At 54.4% G+C, this 16,886-nt stretch overlaps 1 protein-coding gene across 2 annotated transcripts in view; it reads left to right on the forward strand.

Annotated features, from left to right (window-relative positions):
- Positions 1–2,410: 2,410 nt before the first annotated feature.
- Positions 2,411–16,886, forward strand: part of KLHL26 (kelch like family member 26) — a 28,778-nt gene continuing 14,302 nt past the window's right edge. Inside the window, exons 1-2 of one of the 2 annotated variants that reach the window (XM_045496719.1) lie at positions 2,411–2,676; positions 4,302–4,399. In XM_045496719.1, coding sequence (XP_045352675.1) covers positions 4,368–4,399 — 32 coding nt within the window. In that variant the 5' untranslated portion in view covers positions 2,411–2,676; positions 4,302–4,367. The remainder of the gene's footprint in view (positions 2,677–4,301; positions 4,400–16,886) is intronic. The other variant, XM_045496718.1, reaches the window with a different exon arrangement.

Consider the following 16,886-nt stretch of genomic DNA (forward strand, 5'->3'; position numbering starts at 1 on the left):
TATAAGAAGTAGGTGCAGAACTAAGGGTAACAACAAAGGTTAGTGACATTTATTCGATGTTGACTGTCTAGTTTACAGAGAAGCAAAAGGAGGCATTGGGAGCATCAGCAGCTTGTTTCTGAGACCACTCAGTGGTGAAGGGCAGACAGGGTGGACGCTGGCCCCAGCCCGAGGCTGTAAGAAAACGAGGCTGGCTCCCAGGCTTCCTGTTCCTCCTCTGCAACACCTGGGGGTTACAAGGAGGCCTCAGAGCTCTGACCTGGGGCCGCGAGTCCCACAGCTGGTCCGGAGCAGGGGAGCAGGTGGTGAGGCCCCCCGCCTCTGGGAGAGCAATGCCAGCTGTGGGCCAGATGGCGGCCAGGCCTGTGGACGCTGTCTGCCGTGTCCTGCCTCCAAGCTCTGCCAGACCACAGGTCAGCATTATTGGATGAGGGTGTGCGGTAACCTTCGTGGGCCCTCCAGTTCCCCCACCTGCCAGGTTTTCCACCTGCCTGTGTCCCCTCCCCGGTACAGCAGCCAATCAGACTCAGGTCAAGAACCCTGGGGGAGGTCCCTGGCCTCGCTCTGCCTCACTCTCACATTCTATCTGCTGTATCTTCTGTTGGCTTCACCTGCAAAGTACATCCCAGCTAGGACCATTTCCCACCTCTCCCTGGGATGAGTCCCATCACTTGGACTAAATACTTGCCTCCTAAATAATGTCCCTAATTCAAGATATGGTCCACAAGGTTCTCTGTGACCTAAAGCACCACTCATTGCTTCCCACCCGCCTTCTCCTCCCCTCTCCGTCTCCTTCAATTTTCCCTCGCCAGAAAACACTCCAAGCATGATCCTGCCTCAGGGCTGTTGCACTGGCTGTCTGGTGCCACACGATCTTGGAATGCCTGGTATGTCCATCGTACCATGCATCTGTAGTGTGCGAGGGGCCCAGTGAACCTCTTCTCGCTTATCTTCAGCTGTATGTCTGTATGTCTGACATGTGGGGCGGATCTTGGTGTTTATGAAGTGTGAGTGCATATGGATGCCATTGACTGCAGCCGTATGTGTGGCGGGCGTGCGAGCTGTAGGTCTCTGCTGAGCAGGGTTTGATGCCTGCATGTGGTTCATCTGGAACAAAGGCTCAAGTGGCAGGCCGATCTCGGGCGGGCAAGGGTGTGTGCGTGTGCAGAGCTTGCCAGAACTTGAGCTGGTCATGCGTGCACATATTTAACATTTACTGAGCGCTTATTGTGTGCTAGAGAAGTCAGCGGGATCTCTCAGCACCTGATATCTGTCAACTTGCACAATGTCAACTCCTGAGCATTTAACACAAATGACTGAGTATCTACTGTGTACCCACCCGATCCTCTGCTGCAGGTGGATCCGAGTCTGGTTCTATCTGCAGGAGCCTGCTCAAGCAGGCCCCTTGCTTCCTCCTTGCCGTTTGCATGTGTACCCCCTTCTCCTCACACTGATTGCAGGGAAAGCTCTGAACTTCGTTTGGACCCCTGGACCCTGCTGGGGGCTGCACAAGGGAGGGTTGGAGGAGTGGAGATTCTAGGCTTTCTAGGCTACACTTTGGGGGCTGTCCTTGAAGCCTCTGGAAGCTTTACAAAGGCTTTGCTGGCCCTGGGCTCCATGGAGTCTACAGTGGGAGTTGATGGAAGAAGGGAGGGGAGGAAAGGAAGGAAGGAGAACAAAGAGAAAAAGGAGGGACACAGATGCACAGCTTTAAGCCTTGGCTGAAGATTAGGTATTTGTGGGGGGGTTGGAATTTTGGGGTTCAAGGGCATTGGGTCTGGTGAAATGGACTTTGGGGGTATAAGTGTGCTTTTGAAGGGTCTGTGGACAAGGATTTGGGGGAGTGGGAGTTAGGATTGGAGTAGAGGACAGGGGTTTTGGGGTGTCAAAACCAGAAATGTGGGTGAGGCAGGTTTGGGGATATGAGGGCCGGTGATTGGAGTCTGAAGGTGGATGTTCTTGGGTGTGAGAGTGGAGGCTCTGGGAGGGTCAGAGGAGAGTTAGGACCCAAAGCCTGGTTGGCAGTCTCAGGCCGGGGCAGGGGATGAATTCCCACGTTTGAGGGAGGTCTTGGGGAGTGAGTGACCCTGGAAAGGGAGGGGAAGTTCTCAGAGCTCTTGGACCAGTTTCTCCATGCTCCTCCCCATCTCGGCCCCGCCCCTCCCCCTTTTTGGAACAGACCCCGCCCCAGACCAGCCGAACTTCACCTTCGGGCCAGCATCTACTCTCCGAGCCCCCTCCCGGGTCCCACCCACCCCTCACTCTTCGCCTTTGTCCCGCCCCTTCCCAGCCTAGGCCCCGCCACCTAGACCACGCCCCACCCCTTCTCACAGACTCCGCCCCCACCCAGGCCCCGCCCCTCTACCCTGTGTTGAATTGGCCTATGCCTTCACCGCCCCAGCCCTTCCGCAGACCCCACCTCTCTCCGCCCAAGACCCACCCCCTCATTAGACTGGGCCCCACCCCTCGCCCAGGGCCGCGCTCCTTGCAGAGCAGGCCCGGTGCCGCCCGCCCCCGTCCCCCCACCCCCGCGTTTCTGTCTCCCGGGCCGGCGCGCGCGGCTCCCGTCACTTGGACGCGCGGCGGCGGCGGCGGGAAGATGGCGGAGTCCGGTGGCGGTGGTGGCGCTGGTGGCGGCGGCTTCGGAGCGGGCCCGGGCCCCGAGCGCCCCAGCAGGTGAGACCCGCCCGCAAGGTGGGCCGGTACCTGCCCCGGGGCCAGGGTAACGTGTGGGGAGTCCGGGGGATCCTGAGGGGCTGAGGAGCCTCCTGGGCTGGTTCGAGGGTCTTTGCGGGGGACTACGGGCTTTAGGGGGTCATGGTGTACTGAGGGGGACCGAGCGCTGCTGAGGGGCAGGTGAGGGCAGGCTGGGGGCCGCAGGACCTCGATGCATCTGCATGTGGCCCTAGGGGTCTGCGGGGGCATTGAGGGGCATGGGAGTCTGAAGGAAAATTCATGGACTCCAGGCTGTGATGGGGTCATGGGGGAACTGGGCATGCCAAGGGGTCTGGCAGGCAGAGAGGGCCTCAGCAGAGGACCATGGGCAGTCTTGAGCTTGTTGAGGCAGTCTTGGGGACCCTAAGGAGTGGAGCTTGAGGGACTGAGGTCCAAGGCTTACTGGAGGGTGTTGTAGGACCCTGAGGTGTCTAAATGTGGTCCTGGGGGCATACTGTGGGGTCCTGGCAGGGATGAGGACTGTGGAAGGCAGGAGGTGGTGGCTCAAATGAACCTGAGGGCCTGAAAGAGGCCTAAAGGGCTTGGAACCTGAGAGGGGAGGCTGAGGTTGCCTCCCCAGGTCCCAGTGAGTTCTGATGGGCAAGGAGGGGTCTGGAGTTCCCCGGGGTCCTAAGGGCCTGGGGTGCGTCTTGGGGAGCTTTTGGTCTAAAGAAAACACAAGGAGCATCCATCTTGGGTGCTCCTTCTAGCCATCCCTGTGGGGTTCAAATCCTCCCGCAGGCGAAAGGACTTGAAGCAAGGTCTTCCCCACAGACCAAGGGGGCAGAATTCACCCTCTTTGGTCACAGGGAGGCCCCCCCTTTCCTTTGGCCAAGTCCCGAGACTGGTTGCTTGAATCCCAGAACTGGTGTAAAAATGGAAGGTGTTTGTATGCATTGTTTTGGATTCTCAGAGGGGGAAAACACGTGCTTTAAGTAGCACAACCTCCCTCTTCCCATTGCACAAGGCCAGTGTGGCCCCCCTAGGAAACCCTACCACCCTTGGCTGGCCGAGGAGGAAATCTGGGCTCTTCTTGATGGTGAGCTTATGGAAGCGAATAATTTCAGTGTGATAAGTGCTGAAGTTGTTCACTACTTGTGAGCTGTGGAGGCAGTCCTCATTTGGGAGACTTGGGCTGGTGCTAACCTGAAAGACTTGATGGGTCGGCGCATGAATTGGGCTTTAGAGGCCTGCATTGGGGAGCGAGGAGAGCTCAGAAGATTTGTAAGACACTCAGGGGGTAGAGTTGGCAGGGCTTGTTGACCAGGCATGAGGCGACATGTAAGAAACACATAAAAAGGGGCAGCTAATTCTGGGCCCCTGCCTTGGGCCCAGGGAGGGGATAACCTGGGGGCAAGAGCAACGTATAACTAATTGCATACCACATAATTCACTCATTTTAGCTGAGCAGTTGATTGAGTTTTAATAAGTTCACAGAGTTGTGCATGCTTTAATACAATCCGGTTTTTAGAAGGCCTCCATCACCCCCAAGAATTCCCTCAAGCTTGTTGTGGTCAACCAGACTGCCAACCCCCTGCCCCAAACACACCCTGATTTGCTTTTGCTCTCTGGTTTTGCCCTTTTAGAAATTTTCTATGAATGGAATTCTACAATACGTGGCTTCTTACGTCTGGCTTCTTTTCCTTAACTGAATGTTTTTGGAAGTTCATCTGTGTTGTCACAGGTATCAGCAGGTTGTTCTTTTTCATTGCTGCAGAGTATTCCATTATATGGATGAACAGATTTGCTTACTCATTTACTGGTTAATGGACGTTTGGGTTTCCGTTTTGACAATTACAAATAAAGTCCCTGTGAACATCCAGGAATGCGTCTTTGTGGGGACATAGACTTTCATCCCCTGGGGTAAATACCTAGGAGTGGAACGACTGCATCCGATGGTAGGTGTAGGTTTAACTTTTTAAGAAAGAGCCAAGCTGTTTTCCAGAGTGACTGTACCATTTGCATTCCTACCAGCAAATATACAAGAGTTCCAATTGCACCCCATCCTTGTCTACACTTGATGTGGCCTGTCTTTAATTTTAGCCACTTTCAGTATATGCTGGTATCTTATTTTGTTTACATTTGTTTATTTTTAAATGTTTTATTATTTTTAAGAGAGAGTGTGCATGCTCGTGAGCGGGGGAGGGGCAGAGACAGAGGGAGACAGAATCCCAAGCAGGCTCTGTGCTGACCGCGGAGAGCCTGATGTGGCTCACACACTGTGAGATCATGACCTGAGCCAAAGTCAGATGCTTAGCCAACTGAGCCACCCAGGCACTCCCTGATTTTGGTTTTAATTTACATCTCCCTAATAAATAATCATGTTGGACACTTTTTCATGGTCTCATTGGCTATTCATATCTTTGGTAAGATGTCTTTTCAGATTTTTTTGCCCGTTTTCTATTTGGGTTGTCTTCTTATTGTTGATTTTTAAGAATTCTTTATGTATTCTGGATACAAGTCCTTTATTAGATATATGATTTGCAAACATTTTCTCCCTCTCTGTGATTCATCCTATCCTTTCCTTTCCTTTCCTTTCCTTTCCTTTCCTTTCCTTTCCTTTCCTTTCCTTTCCTTCCTCTCTCTCTCTCTTTTTTAAAGTTTTTATCTATTGATTTTGAGAGAGAGAATGTGTACGCATGCACAAGTAGGGGAAGGGCAGAGAGAATGAGAGAGAATCCCAAGCAGGCTCCATGCTGTCAGTGCAGGGCCCAATTTGGGGCTCGATCCCATGAACTGTGAGATCATGACCTGAGCTGAAACCAAGAGTTGGACACTTAGCTGACTGAGCCACCCAGGAGCCCCGCTTTCTTTTTCTTAATGATATCTTTCACAGGGCAAAATTTTGTCATTTAAAGAAAATGTTTATTTTTTGAGAGAGAGAGAGAGCGTGTATGTGCACATGCCCGTGTAAGCATGGGAGGGGCAGAGAGAGAGGGAGACAGAGAATCCCAAACAGGCTCTGTCTCACGAACTGTGAAATCATGACCTGAGCTGAAGTCAAGAGTTGGATGCTTAACAGACTGAGCCACCCAAGCACCCTGGAAATTTTGCCATTTTGATGAAGTCTGGTTTATCAGTTTTCTTCTCTTATAGATCACACTTTTAGTGTTATATCTAAGAAATCTTTACAAAAAATTTTTTTTAACATTTATTCATTTTTGAGAGACAGAGACAGAGCATGAGTGGGGAAGGGGCAGAGAGAGAGGGAGACACAGAATCTGAAGCAGGCTCCAGGCTCTGAGCCGTCAGCACAGAGCCCGACGTGGGACTCGAACCCACGAACTGCAAGATCATGATCTGAGCTGAAGTCGGACGCTCAACCGACTGAGCCACCCAGGCACCCAGAAATCTTTCTTTTTTAAGTTTACTTATTTATTTTGAGAGAGAGAGAGAGAGAGCAAGCAGGGGAGGGGCAGAGAGAGAGAGAGAGACAGAGAGAGAGAATCCTGAACAGGCTTTGCACTGTCAGCGCAGAACCTGATGTGGGGCTTAAACCCACAAACGGTGAGATCATGACCTGAGCCCAAGTCGAACGCTTAACCTACTGAACCACACAGGCGCCCCTAAGAAATCTTTTCTAAACGGAGGCACTTTTTAAAAAGACATCCCCCCCACCTCTGAGATGCCCATTTGCCCCCTTCCATCCATCCCAGTGAAAAATTACCGTTGTCTAGAGTAACTGATAAGGAAGGTGCTCTTATCCCTGTGGTGCTGGTATGGGGAGAAGGGGCCAGAATCCCTAATATGGTGAGATGGAACGTATAGAAAGAGGATCAGGTTTTGAGGGAGATTGTGGCACACAGTGTTTTGCCAAGGCTCCCTTGAGGTTAGAGGCCTTTGTAGCATTGTTCATTTATTCATTCCTTCATTTATTCCAAATGGGCCAGTGAGGACCAGTGTATGACATGCCCATGCCTCATCTTCTCCATACTTCCACACTCCAAGGTCATGGCCTCTCAGAGCCATCTGCCTGACCACCTGAGCTCAGTTAGCCCCAAGAACATTTTTTCTGGCCACTTTGTATTACGTGGTAAAGTTTAAATAGCATAAAACTCACTCCCTTAAAGCGAACAATTCAATGGCATTTAGTACCTTCGCGATGTTGAGGAACTATCACATCCGCCTAGTTCCAGAACATTTCCATCACTTCAAAAGAAAATTCTGTACCTATTGACAGTCACCCCCCGTTTCCCTCACCCCAGCCCCCCACAACTATTCATCCAATTTCTGTCTCTATAAATTTCCCTGTTTTGTAAATGGAGTCATACAACATGTGACCTTTTGTGTTGCACGTTTTCCAGGTTGATCTACATTGGAGTGTGTATGAGCATTCCATTCCTTTTTATGACTGTATAATATTTCACCATGTGGAAATAGCCCATTTTGTTTATCCATTCACCAATGGATAGACATTTAGGTTGGTTCCACCTTTTGGCTACTTTGGATACTGCTGCTGTGGACACACACGTTCAAGTTTTTGTCGGAACACTTGTGTTCAGTTCTTTGGGGCATATACCAGGAGTGAAGTCGCTGGGTCTCATGGCTGTGGTGTGTCCTCGATCACGCGGTCGCCACCTGCCACTACTTGGTATGTTTGTTAGTGGGCACGCCTTGAGGCTGGAGAGCATGTCTGCCTTATGCTGTCTTGTATGCCTGGAGCAAGGCTGCACAGAGGAAGTAAGTGTTCGAGAAATATGGCCGGGAGCGGGGAGGGAGAGAGGAAGGGATGGATTGGAAAGGGGTGTGGCAAGAGCTCTCTAGAGTCTCTTGCAGTCTGGCGGGAAGGAAGTCCCCTCTGCGGGATTGGGTCAGTCCTTTGCCTTTTCAGGGAGACTCGTGGGGTTGCTGAGGCTGGGGGAGGCTGGCCTTGTCTGTGAGGTGGTTTTCCAGTCTGCCAGGAGGCGCCTGCATCTGCCTTTTTGTCCCATGAAGGGTTTTGTCATTTGGCCAGGGGTGGGGGTGGTTCCTGTCTTCCCCTTGGCCTTTCCAACGGTCCCACAACTCAAGAAACTGTCCTCAGGAGGGACTAAGCTCCCCCACCCCCCACCGCCCCCAGCATTATATAACTTGTTTGTTCCAACTTCACTTTTCTGCAACCAAGGGGGAAAAAAAGAAAGAGAAAAGCTTATTCTCCTTCCTTCCCATCTCGAGGGATCAACAAAAAACTCGTTGCCTAGTAGAGATGGTCGTTAATAACCAAGCTGAACCTCCGGGATGGATGGAGCGTGGCTGTCTCAGCCGAGGGCTTGCAGACGGGAGGTGGGGTCCTAGCTGCAGACTCACTCGCACAAAAGACACTTGTTCTCTAGTGGGCCCCCTCCCAGCTCCACCTCAGGCCTTCCACGAAGGTCTGGGTTTCGGGAGGGAGAGGAGGTTTGTGGCCACTCGGGGTGTTGTGAGGGGGTGGAGGAATTCTCCTGGGAGCTGCATTTCCCCGGCTAAAATTCCATGACTGTGAGGTACCGGGCCGGTTGACTTCTGGAGGGACCTTCTTGCTACGGAGGCTCTTCAGATGTTGGGTCATTGGCATCCTCAGTCCTCGGCCCATCTTCCCTAACAGCGTCTGGATGGGGCCCCGTCTCGCTGACTCACGCTGCTCCCGGGGGCTGAGTCGAGGGTATCCGGTAAGGGACGTGCCGGCCACAGGTGTTTTCATGGGAAGTTATGGCCTAGACACAGCGTGAGCGGGTTTGGCAGTTCAGCGAGGCATCTGCTTCTGGCTTGGTGACCTTTGCTTGTTTAAACGTTCTTACCAAGCCCTCTCTGCCTGTGCCCTAGATTGTCACCACTCAGCCCCGAGGCCCTAGAAGAGTCCAGCCCCCCAACCGTTGTGCGAAAGACTGGGGGACCTTTTGGCCTTTTGAGAAGGTTCTTGTTCCTTTGGCTTTGTCCTCTTTTCAGCCAGGAGGGAGAGAGGGAGTGTTGACTCTTCAGAGATGGGGCCTCAGCTCCTCCTCTTGAGAATTCTGGGAGATCTGGTGGTATCGGGGGCCTCATCAGAGCCACCTGTGTCTGTGGTCCCTCCTTCTGGCAAGCAGGGCGGCCCCAGGTACTCACCGTGCACCTTGGGCATGTCTGCCACCCTTCGTGCCTTAAATTGCTCATCTGGGAAGGCCGACTGGGAAGGGCATCTGGGACGAAGTGACCTATGTGAGGGTGTACCTGGATGTGGCGTGTGCATCAAAATGTTAATGTAGAGATGGCGATGTCACCCTGCAGTCCTGATGCTGCCAACATTCTGGCCGCTGCAGCCGCAGGGGGCACGAGGGGATTGTGGGGTTTGGGCAAGTCTCGCCTACGCGTCAGTGTGGCAGGTGGGAAAAGAGAAAGCTGGTGTGTTAGTTCATTCTGGTTGCTGAATGTCATAGACTGGGTGGCTTACAAATAATGCACACATTTCTGAAAGTTCTGGAGGCTAGGAAATCCTAGATCAAGGCACCAGCAGGTTTGGTGTCTGGTGAAACCACTTCCTGGCTCACAGATGGCTGTTTTCTTACTGTGTCCTCTCATGATGGAAGAAGCAAGGGGGCTCTTTGGGACCCCTTTTTCTTTTTCTTTTTTTTAAGATTTTTATTATTTTTAAGTAATCTCTACACCCGACGTGGGGCTCGAACTTACAACCCTGAGATCAAGAGTCGCATGCTCTACGGACGGAGCCACCCAGGCACCCTTGGGTTCCCTTTTATAAGGGCACTGATCCCATTCGTGGCCCCACCCTCATGACCCAATCACCTCCCAAAGCACCCCCCTTGGCCATCTGAATACCATCACATCACGGGTTAGACTTTTAACATGTGAACTTTAGGGGGACACAAATATGCAGTTGTCCTGAGCAGTTGGGAGGATGGTGGCACTCTTACTTGGTGGCCGTGAGAGGGTCGGTGGCAGGGGCAGTAGGAGAATGGAACACATCAAGTCCAAGCTGCTTCTGCAACATGGAGAGGGCAGGCGCTTCCAGGCGAGCCTTGCACCCGGCAACAGAGGGCAGAGCACAGCTCTGTGGGTCTCTACAGAGTATTGGGGCGGGGGCAGTGGAGTCTGAGGCAAGCTGGAGGGAGCGCTGGGCTGGAGGTGCTAGAGGGCCGGGCCGAGAAGCTCAGCTCCTCAGGCAGCGAGGTGCCCCCTTCCTCACCGCCCCCTTCCTCACCGCCTCGCCGGCAGGGTCCTGCAAGCTCACGATGTGAAATTGCTCTGAAAACCACGCGCTTCACCCCGAATTGTGGAGCATTTGTCTCACAGCTGGACGGCTTCCACCTGGTAGCTGCGACCCCCCTGGGGGACGGCCTTCTTGTCGTCGGCCATAGGGGTAGAAAGGTTTTATTAGCCTCTGCTATCATAGTGCCATCTCCAGGGAGCCCATGCGGTGTGTCATCCCACTTTTCTCAACGCCGATTATTTTTTATTGCCGATCCACACGGGAGAGCTTAGCGAGACCAGGTCGGAGGTTTGCGCTCGTATCGCCCACCCCAGACACTTTAAAAGCGGGGCTTTCTCTGCATTGCTACCCTTTGGCCTTAGGGCGTGTTACAGACTTGGGGTTGAAGGCCCTGGAGAAGGGGAGGGGAGGAAGGCCCAGATAGAAACAATTCCTCCACATAGGCGGCTTCTGGCATCCCTGGCTCTGGCTCCTTTCTCTTGCGGACGGGACTCGTTTGACGCCTCTCTCTTCCTCTGGTGATTGTCGTATGGTTCCTGGGTGCCTGCTGTGCCTGACGCTAGCCCTGGGCCCCCAGGACAGACAGGCTTTACCCACGTGGGACATGCCAGCAGGGTTAGCAGGACAATTGTGTAGTCATTTCTTTACACTTGCCATAAATGATCCTGAGGTTCCTGCCTTTTCTGGAAGGTTCTGAGAGCCTCATGGATGTGGCTGAGCTGAGTCTGATGGTTAATGTCATCAGCTCAGAGGAAGGGGATCGTGGGAGGTAGACTATTTTCTGGGTGTGGGCGAGTGGCACGTGAAGGTTCTGAAGGAGGAGCAGCCTGGCTTTTCAGGAGTCATGAGGGCAGAGAGGAGCTGGAGAGGGTGGGAAGGAGGAGGCCAGGAGACTCAGGGGGTGCAAAATTTGAGTCAGGGGAGCCTGGGTCAGATCTATGTTTTAGAAGGATCCCTCTTTCGAGAGACAAGGGGGCCTGGATCTAGCTAGGAGCCGTAGAGATGGTGAGGTGGGCATGAGTTTGGGGAAGATTCGAGATTGAACTTGTGCCATGTGCTGATGGACGGTGGAGGCCAGGCACGGAGTCACTGGCTTTCAGGTTCCCTCCAGAGACCGGGGAGTGAGTACTGGTTATCGACAGGTGGGCAGGTGAGCTGGCAGGAGGTAGGATGAGGCCCCACTTGCCTGAGGATGTGCTGCCTGTGAGCATCCAGTGGAGATGGGGGGCAGAGGTGGACAGCAGCCCGGAGGGCTTGAGGGCTTGTCTCTGTTCTGGAAAGCCCTTGTGCCCTTGTGCCTCTCCTTGCTCAAGGGCCCCAGGTCTTCCAGTGAGCAGTTGCTGGTCCCAGGAATGTCCCTTCTCCTGAGAAGAGGCTTTGGCCTAGTCTTAGCCACCCAGGGAGGTCTCTCCAGTTTGGATTCTGCACCGCTGCTGGAAGCTTTGCTTTGAGAGCACTCACCACGCACACGTTTATTTGCTGTCTCCTCCCCTCATCTCTTGGCCCACCATGTTGGTTCCACCTTTGAGCCACATCCCTGTCTGGCCCCTTCTTCCATCTCTTCCTCATCCCTGCTCTGAGCCGCCATCGCCATCGTCGGCTCTTGCCCTCCCAGCGGCTGCTGCCCTGCACTCCAGGGGGTCCTTCCCAAGACAGGCATCAGACCATGTGGCTCTGCCTGCCTCCTGCCTGAGGGCTTCCTCACTTTCGGAACAAACTTTACTTCTCCATGGGACCCCCACCCCCACCCCCACCCCCACCCTACAGTGAGGCCCTGCCCACCCGCTGTGTCCTTGTGCTTCTGCAGCCCTGCTGGTTTCCAACAGCACTCTGCTGCCACCCCTCCTGGGCCTTCCACCTGGCTCTTCCTTGGCTGGAGTGTCCTGTCCCCGTGCTTTGCACAGCCCCCGGGTGGCCTTCTTGGGGCCTGGTGGCTCTGTCCACTTGCCTTTCTGCATCCTCCGCCCTGTGATCACAGTACATTCTGTGTGCTTAAAGACCCGTGTCCCCTAGAATGTATGCTTCCTAAGGGCAGAGCCTCCCTGTGGTGGCTCCGATTTGCTCCAGCAAATACCCCACACATAGCCTGGGATAGGTTTTCGAGGGGACCTGGCCTGACCTAGAGGCTTCTGGAACAGCCTTCCACACTCCGCTGGGTGAGGCTCCTCCGTTCCCTCGCTTTATTTAACGGCACGGTCTGGGTAGGGAACCAGAAGCGGGCATGTCGGTCAGTGAATCAGCCCGTTAGAGAGAAGCCAGTGAGCGGTCCCCTTCTGCGTGTGCTTCACTTAGTTAACGAACAGGATCTCAGCGCTGTGTGCGGAGGACGGGAAACGGCCGGCCGCTCTCCCTGTCCAGCTGCCTGCGGTGGGAAGTGGGGGCCCGGGCCGCAGGGTCCCCACTGCCGGCAGCCCCGCCCTCCTCCTGTGGTAGCCGCTCCGCAGCTGTGCAGACGAGCTCTTAACACTTGTTAACCCCGAGTCTCCAGTCTCTTCCTCCTCCCCCGCCCCTTTCCCATTTCTCTCCAGAGAGGACCGCTCAGGATTCGCAGAACTCATCCCCCACGGCTACGAGAGCGCTTCCCTAGCATTCCTCCTCAGCGGAGCGGGTTTTGGGGCACAGCCAGCGTGGTTTCAGACCCCGAGCAGCCGAGGGGCCGATTGCTTCGCGCACACCGCCTCACCGCACACTGAAAATATTGTGATTCGGGAGGAAGTAACCGGCACCTTTGGGGAATCGCAGACCTTTCCTGTGAGGGAAGCAGCTTCCGGAATTGAACAGCTCAGCCTGGAGGAAATCTTGAGGGGTGGACCTTTGGGCTTTTAAAGGCCTCGAGGGGGGTCACCCGAGTTGAGGCCGAAGATGTTTTCTAACGCCACAACTGCAGAATTCCACAGGGGTCAAAGACGGATCGGCCGGGAGCCGGAGCGGGCTGGGCTGCATATCCGGAGAGCTCTCCTCTCCACGGGATGTTAGAATTTGAAGCAGCCTGCTGAAGGAAGCAGAGCAGAGAGACGTGATCACCAGAATCTTCCGAGACCGGAGCCCAGAGTAGGGCACTCTCCCAAGGCGGGGTTTAGGGGGTGGCACTGTGTCCCTTGAGCCTCAGGCTCAAGGGACACAGTGAGCCCCACGGGACGGGGGGTCCGGGAGCCCCACTGAGGATCCCCGAGGCAGCCTCCACATGGACAACTTACAGGACTGTGTTTATTTTATTTTATTTTATTTTTTTTTTTTAATTTTTTTTCAACGTTTTTTTATTTATTTTTGGGACAGAGAGAGACAGAGCATGAACGGGGGAGGGGCAGAGAGAGAGGGAGACACAGAATCGGAAACAGGCTCCAGGCTCTGAGCCATCAGCCCAGAGCCCGACGCGGGGCTCGAACTCACGGACCGCGAGATCGTGACCTGGCTGAAGTCGGACGCTTAACCGACTGCGCCACCCAGGCGCCCCCAGGACTGTGTTTAAAAGTGGTAACCGCGTGCTTGCCTTGGTGAAGTCTGGTGGGTCCCTGGAGGGCATCTCTCGCTCTCTTTTCTCCCCTTCTCTGTCCTGCAAGGGGGTAAGGCAGGGCAGTTGGGAGCACACAAATGTTTATGCTCCACGTGAGTCACTTGCAGCAGCAATGGGTGGTGTTTTTCTTGCCGAGGCTGATGGCCTCGCATCGCCCTGCAGCTCCAGCCTTAGGCTTGCCGCCAGCATCTTAGCATTTAGAGTTGCTGAACTTTCGCAGTGGGGGCCACGGGTGGCTTGCTGACCTTTCGTGGGGAGCCAGCTGTCTTGTCACAGGCAGACAGGACTCAGGCTGAGTATGGCCGCTACCCACTTGCTGCCAATTGCCCAGGTTGGACTTCCTCAACGCCCCAGGCTCCTCCCATCCCCCCCCCCCCCCCCCCCCCGGGGTGGGAAGATTAAATGCAGGGTAGGGAGAGGCAGCAGCTGGAGAAGTGTTAATTCCATGGTGGTTTTCTTAGAGGCTCATCTGCAATGTGGTGGACAGGAGCCCTGGATCAGAGATTTCTGACGTCGAAAGCCCCCTTTGGTTATGAAGTCTAGAAACTCAACTCTGCCTTCAATTAGAAAATAAAAGTTCAGGGGTGCCTGGGTGGCTCAGCCAGTTGGAGATCTAACCCTTGATTTCGGCTCAGGTCATGATCCTGGGGTTGTGGGATCGTGTGCTGCATCGGGCTCCGTGCTGAGCATGGGGCCTGCTTAGGATTCTCTGTCTCTCTCTGTTTCTCTCTCTCCTCCCTTCCCCTCTGCCCCTCTCCCCTGCTTGCATGTGCTCTCTCTCTTTCTCTAAAAGAAAAAAAAAATAAATAGATAATAAAGTGTTCCATTAAAAAAAAGAAAAGTTCATTGTTCACATAAAAAAATGTTCAGAGAGAGTTCTAGTTTTAGGGACACTGAGATTCAGGGCTCAGATGATTCCCTTGGAATCTGTGACTCCTTTCTCTCAGCCCTGCCTTCCCTCCTGCTCCCCACCATCCTAGCAATCACAGGGGGAAGGCAAATCTCCATTCTGGTGGCTCCAGCAAAAGTCCCAGGGAGGATTCAGGTTGGGTCACATGGGTCACACCCCCATCCTGGCACCAATCAGTGTAGGCAGGGATCTGGGAGGCTCTAATTGGTCATCAGTCTCCCTTTTCAGCCCAGGGATAGGGTCTCCTGATTCCTACCACGGGGGAATAGGAGGCTTCCTGAGGAAAACAGGAAACCCTTATCTGAAGAGGGGAGGGATGTTGGCACCCCCTAAAGTGGAGGTATTCATGACAGGCTCCTTCTGATGCCTAAATTTGTGCTGCTTTTGGAAGGACTAGGCTGAGCCATCTCCATGTCTGCATCTGCCTGTGTCTGGCCTAGCACCACTGGTCATGAGCATGTGCCATTTGGCAGAACTGTCCCTTTTAGGGCCTTAACACCTGCCCTGCCAGGGGAGGTGGTTGGGCTGGCACTGAGATGCTGGAGTTGGGCAGTGCTAGAATCTCACTGGGCTTTTGAGTGGTGCTTTGGGGCCATGTAGCCATGGACCTACTTGCCTGATCTGCAGAGGTTTTGCTTATTTAAGTGGCTCCATCGTCAAGCCCAGTGTGGTGGGGGTAATATGTGGGGGGGATGGGCTCTGACTGGGATCAGCCTTGTGTCAGTGGGTGGGAACGAAATAGGCATAGCCTCAACCTGAGACTTGTCCACGAGTCTGCCCCTGCTGCCCCTCACCTGGAGGCCCTGGCTGGGCTTTGAGGCGAAAGGGAGGCTGTGGAGAACCCCGGCTGGGGCGCAAGGGCAAACATGGCCATGGGGAGACCTTCTACTTTCAGAAGGCGGGAGGGTAATGTGCCAGAGTGCATGGAAGAGTTGGTAGACTTGGAAGTGTGGCATAAGGAGGAGGGTTGGGGGGAGGCAGGAGGAGTCAGCCCTTCAACATGGTGAACAGTATGAGCGAAGTATGGAGGCCAGACATTCCAGAAAACATCTTGTTGAGGGCTTCCTGATTGAGCCCAATCAAAGGATAACATACTCAGTCCCAGAACTAGGACCAGGAGGTTGAATGAATGGGATGAAGAGGGCAGACATATGCAGCAGCTATCTGCAGCAAGCAAAGATATGAGTCGGGCTCCAGCCAATGCTGCCACCTGGTAGCCATCCACCTGCCACCTCACCAATTCATCTACCTACCTATCCACCCACTTATCCATCCATCCGTCCATCCGTCCATCCGTCCATCCATCCACCAACTCATCTACCCACTCAGCCATCCAGCCATCTAACCAATGAGCATGACTGAGCTCTGAGCACGTGCTGGGCACAGTGCCAGGTACTGGAACACAGCAGGAGACAGAACCCATCCTGCCCTGCCCTGGTGAGGTTCCTGTTTCAGCCTCAGGGAGATAGGCTGGGAACAGATGGGTGGTGTGCCCGATGGAGCAATAATCAGGGGGCAAATAGAGCTGGGTTGGGGGTCAGAGAAGCCTCGGGGCCTGGATGGGGCTCTCCCACTCTCCCAGTGACCTGGCAGGATGGGATTACATCCCTTGTAGTGGCTGGAGGATTAGTGGGATAGTCTACACCCTGGCCCTGGCCAACACTGAGGAGCCACATCGGGATCCTCCCGCTACCCAGCTCTATGTTCACGCATGGTTCAGTGTCCTTAGGGAGTGGTTTCAGCTCTCCCAGCCTCGGTCTCCCCATCTGTATCATGGAGCTGATACGGGGCTACCCAGCTGGGGCTATGGAGCGGCTGACACCAGGCCTCTTGTGTGCTCTGTGGCCTTGGTTGGGTGCCTGAACCTCTCTGTGCTTCGGTGTCCCCATCTGTAAGAGAATAGCGGTATCCTCCTTTCCAAACGGCCTCCCGAGAGGTGAGCTGGGAGCCAGGTTTGTACCTACTCCAGCCCAGTATGGAGTGGGTGCTCACTCACCAGGACAGGGAGGGGCGGAGGTACTGTGAAGGCAGAGAGCTTGCTGCTGGTGAGGGAAGTAGGGTCTGGGTGTCCCCTTTTCTTTGTTCTAGGCTTGAGAAGGGCCAGAATTGGGCAGGTATGGGATCAGAGGGGTGCTGCCCACAGGGTCCTCTGGCCGATCAGCAGTGGCCAGGTCCCCGTGTGTTCTGGGCTCACTCAGAGATTGGGATATGGCCTGGGGTCCAGGCAGGAGGTCACAGCCCAGCTTGAGGGGCACTGGGCTGACAGCGGCCCATGAAGAATGAGGCTGTGGAGGGCCATGGGGGGCTTAGGCAGGAGAAAGATGGGGATTGGTGTTGTTGCCTTACCCCGGTGGGAGGGTGGGCAGTGTCTGCAGAGTTCTCATCAAGGACCCAGTAAATATTTGGGGAGGCAGGGGTTCATGTGGTTTGTCCCTGTCGTAGAAGGGCAGGATGGCCAAGCTGTCAGGGCCCGCCTTGAGTAGAACCGGCACTTGAGCGTGGCCACCCCATGCCGGGCTCTGTGCACTTGGAATCGCGGGGGGCTTCCATGTGGGCTTGCTGGGCTCTGATTGGCAGGCTTGTGCTGT

The sequence above is a fragment of the Leopardus geoffroyi genome, chromosome A2 (assembly GCF_018350155.1).
Source record: "Leopardus geoffroyi isolate Oge1 chromosome A2, O.geoffroyi_Oge1_pat1.0, whole genome shotgun sequence".
Taxonomy (NCBI): Eukaryota; Metazoa; Chordata; class Mammalia; order Carnivora; family Felidae; genus Leopardus; species Leopardus geoffroyi.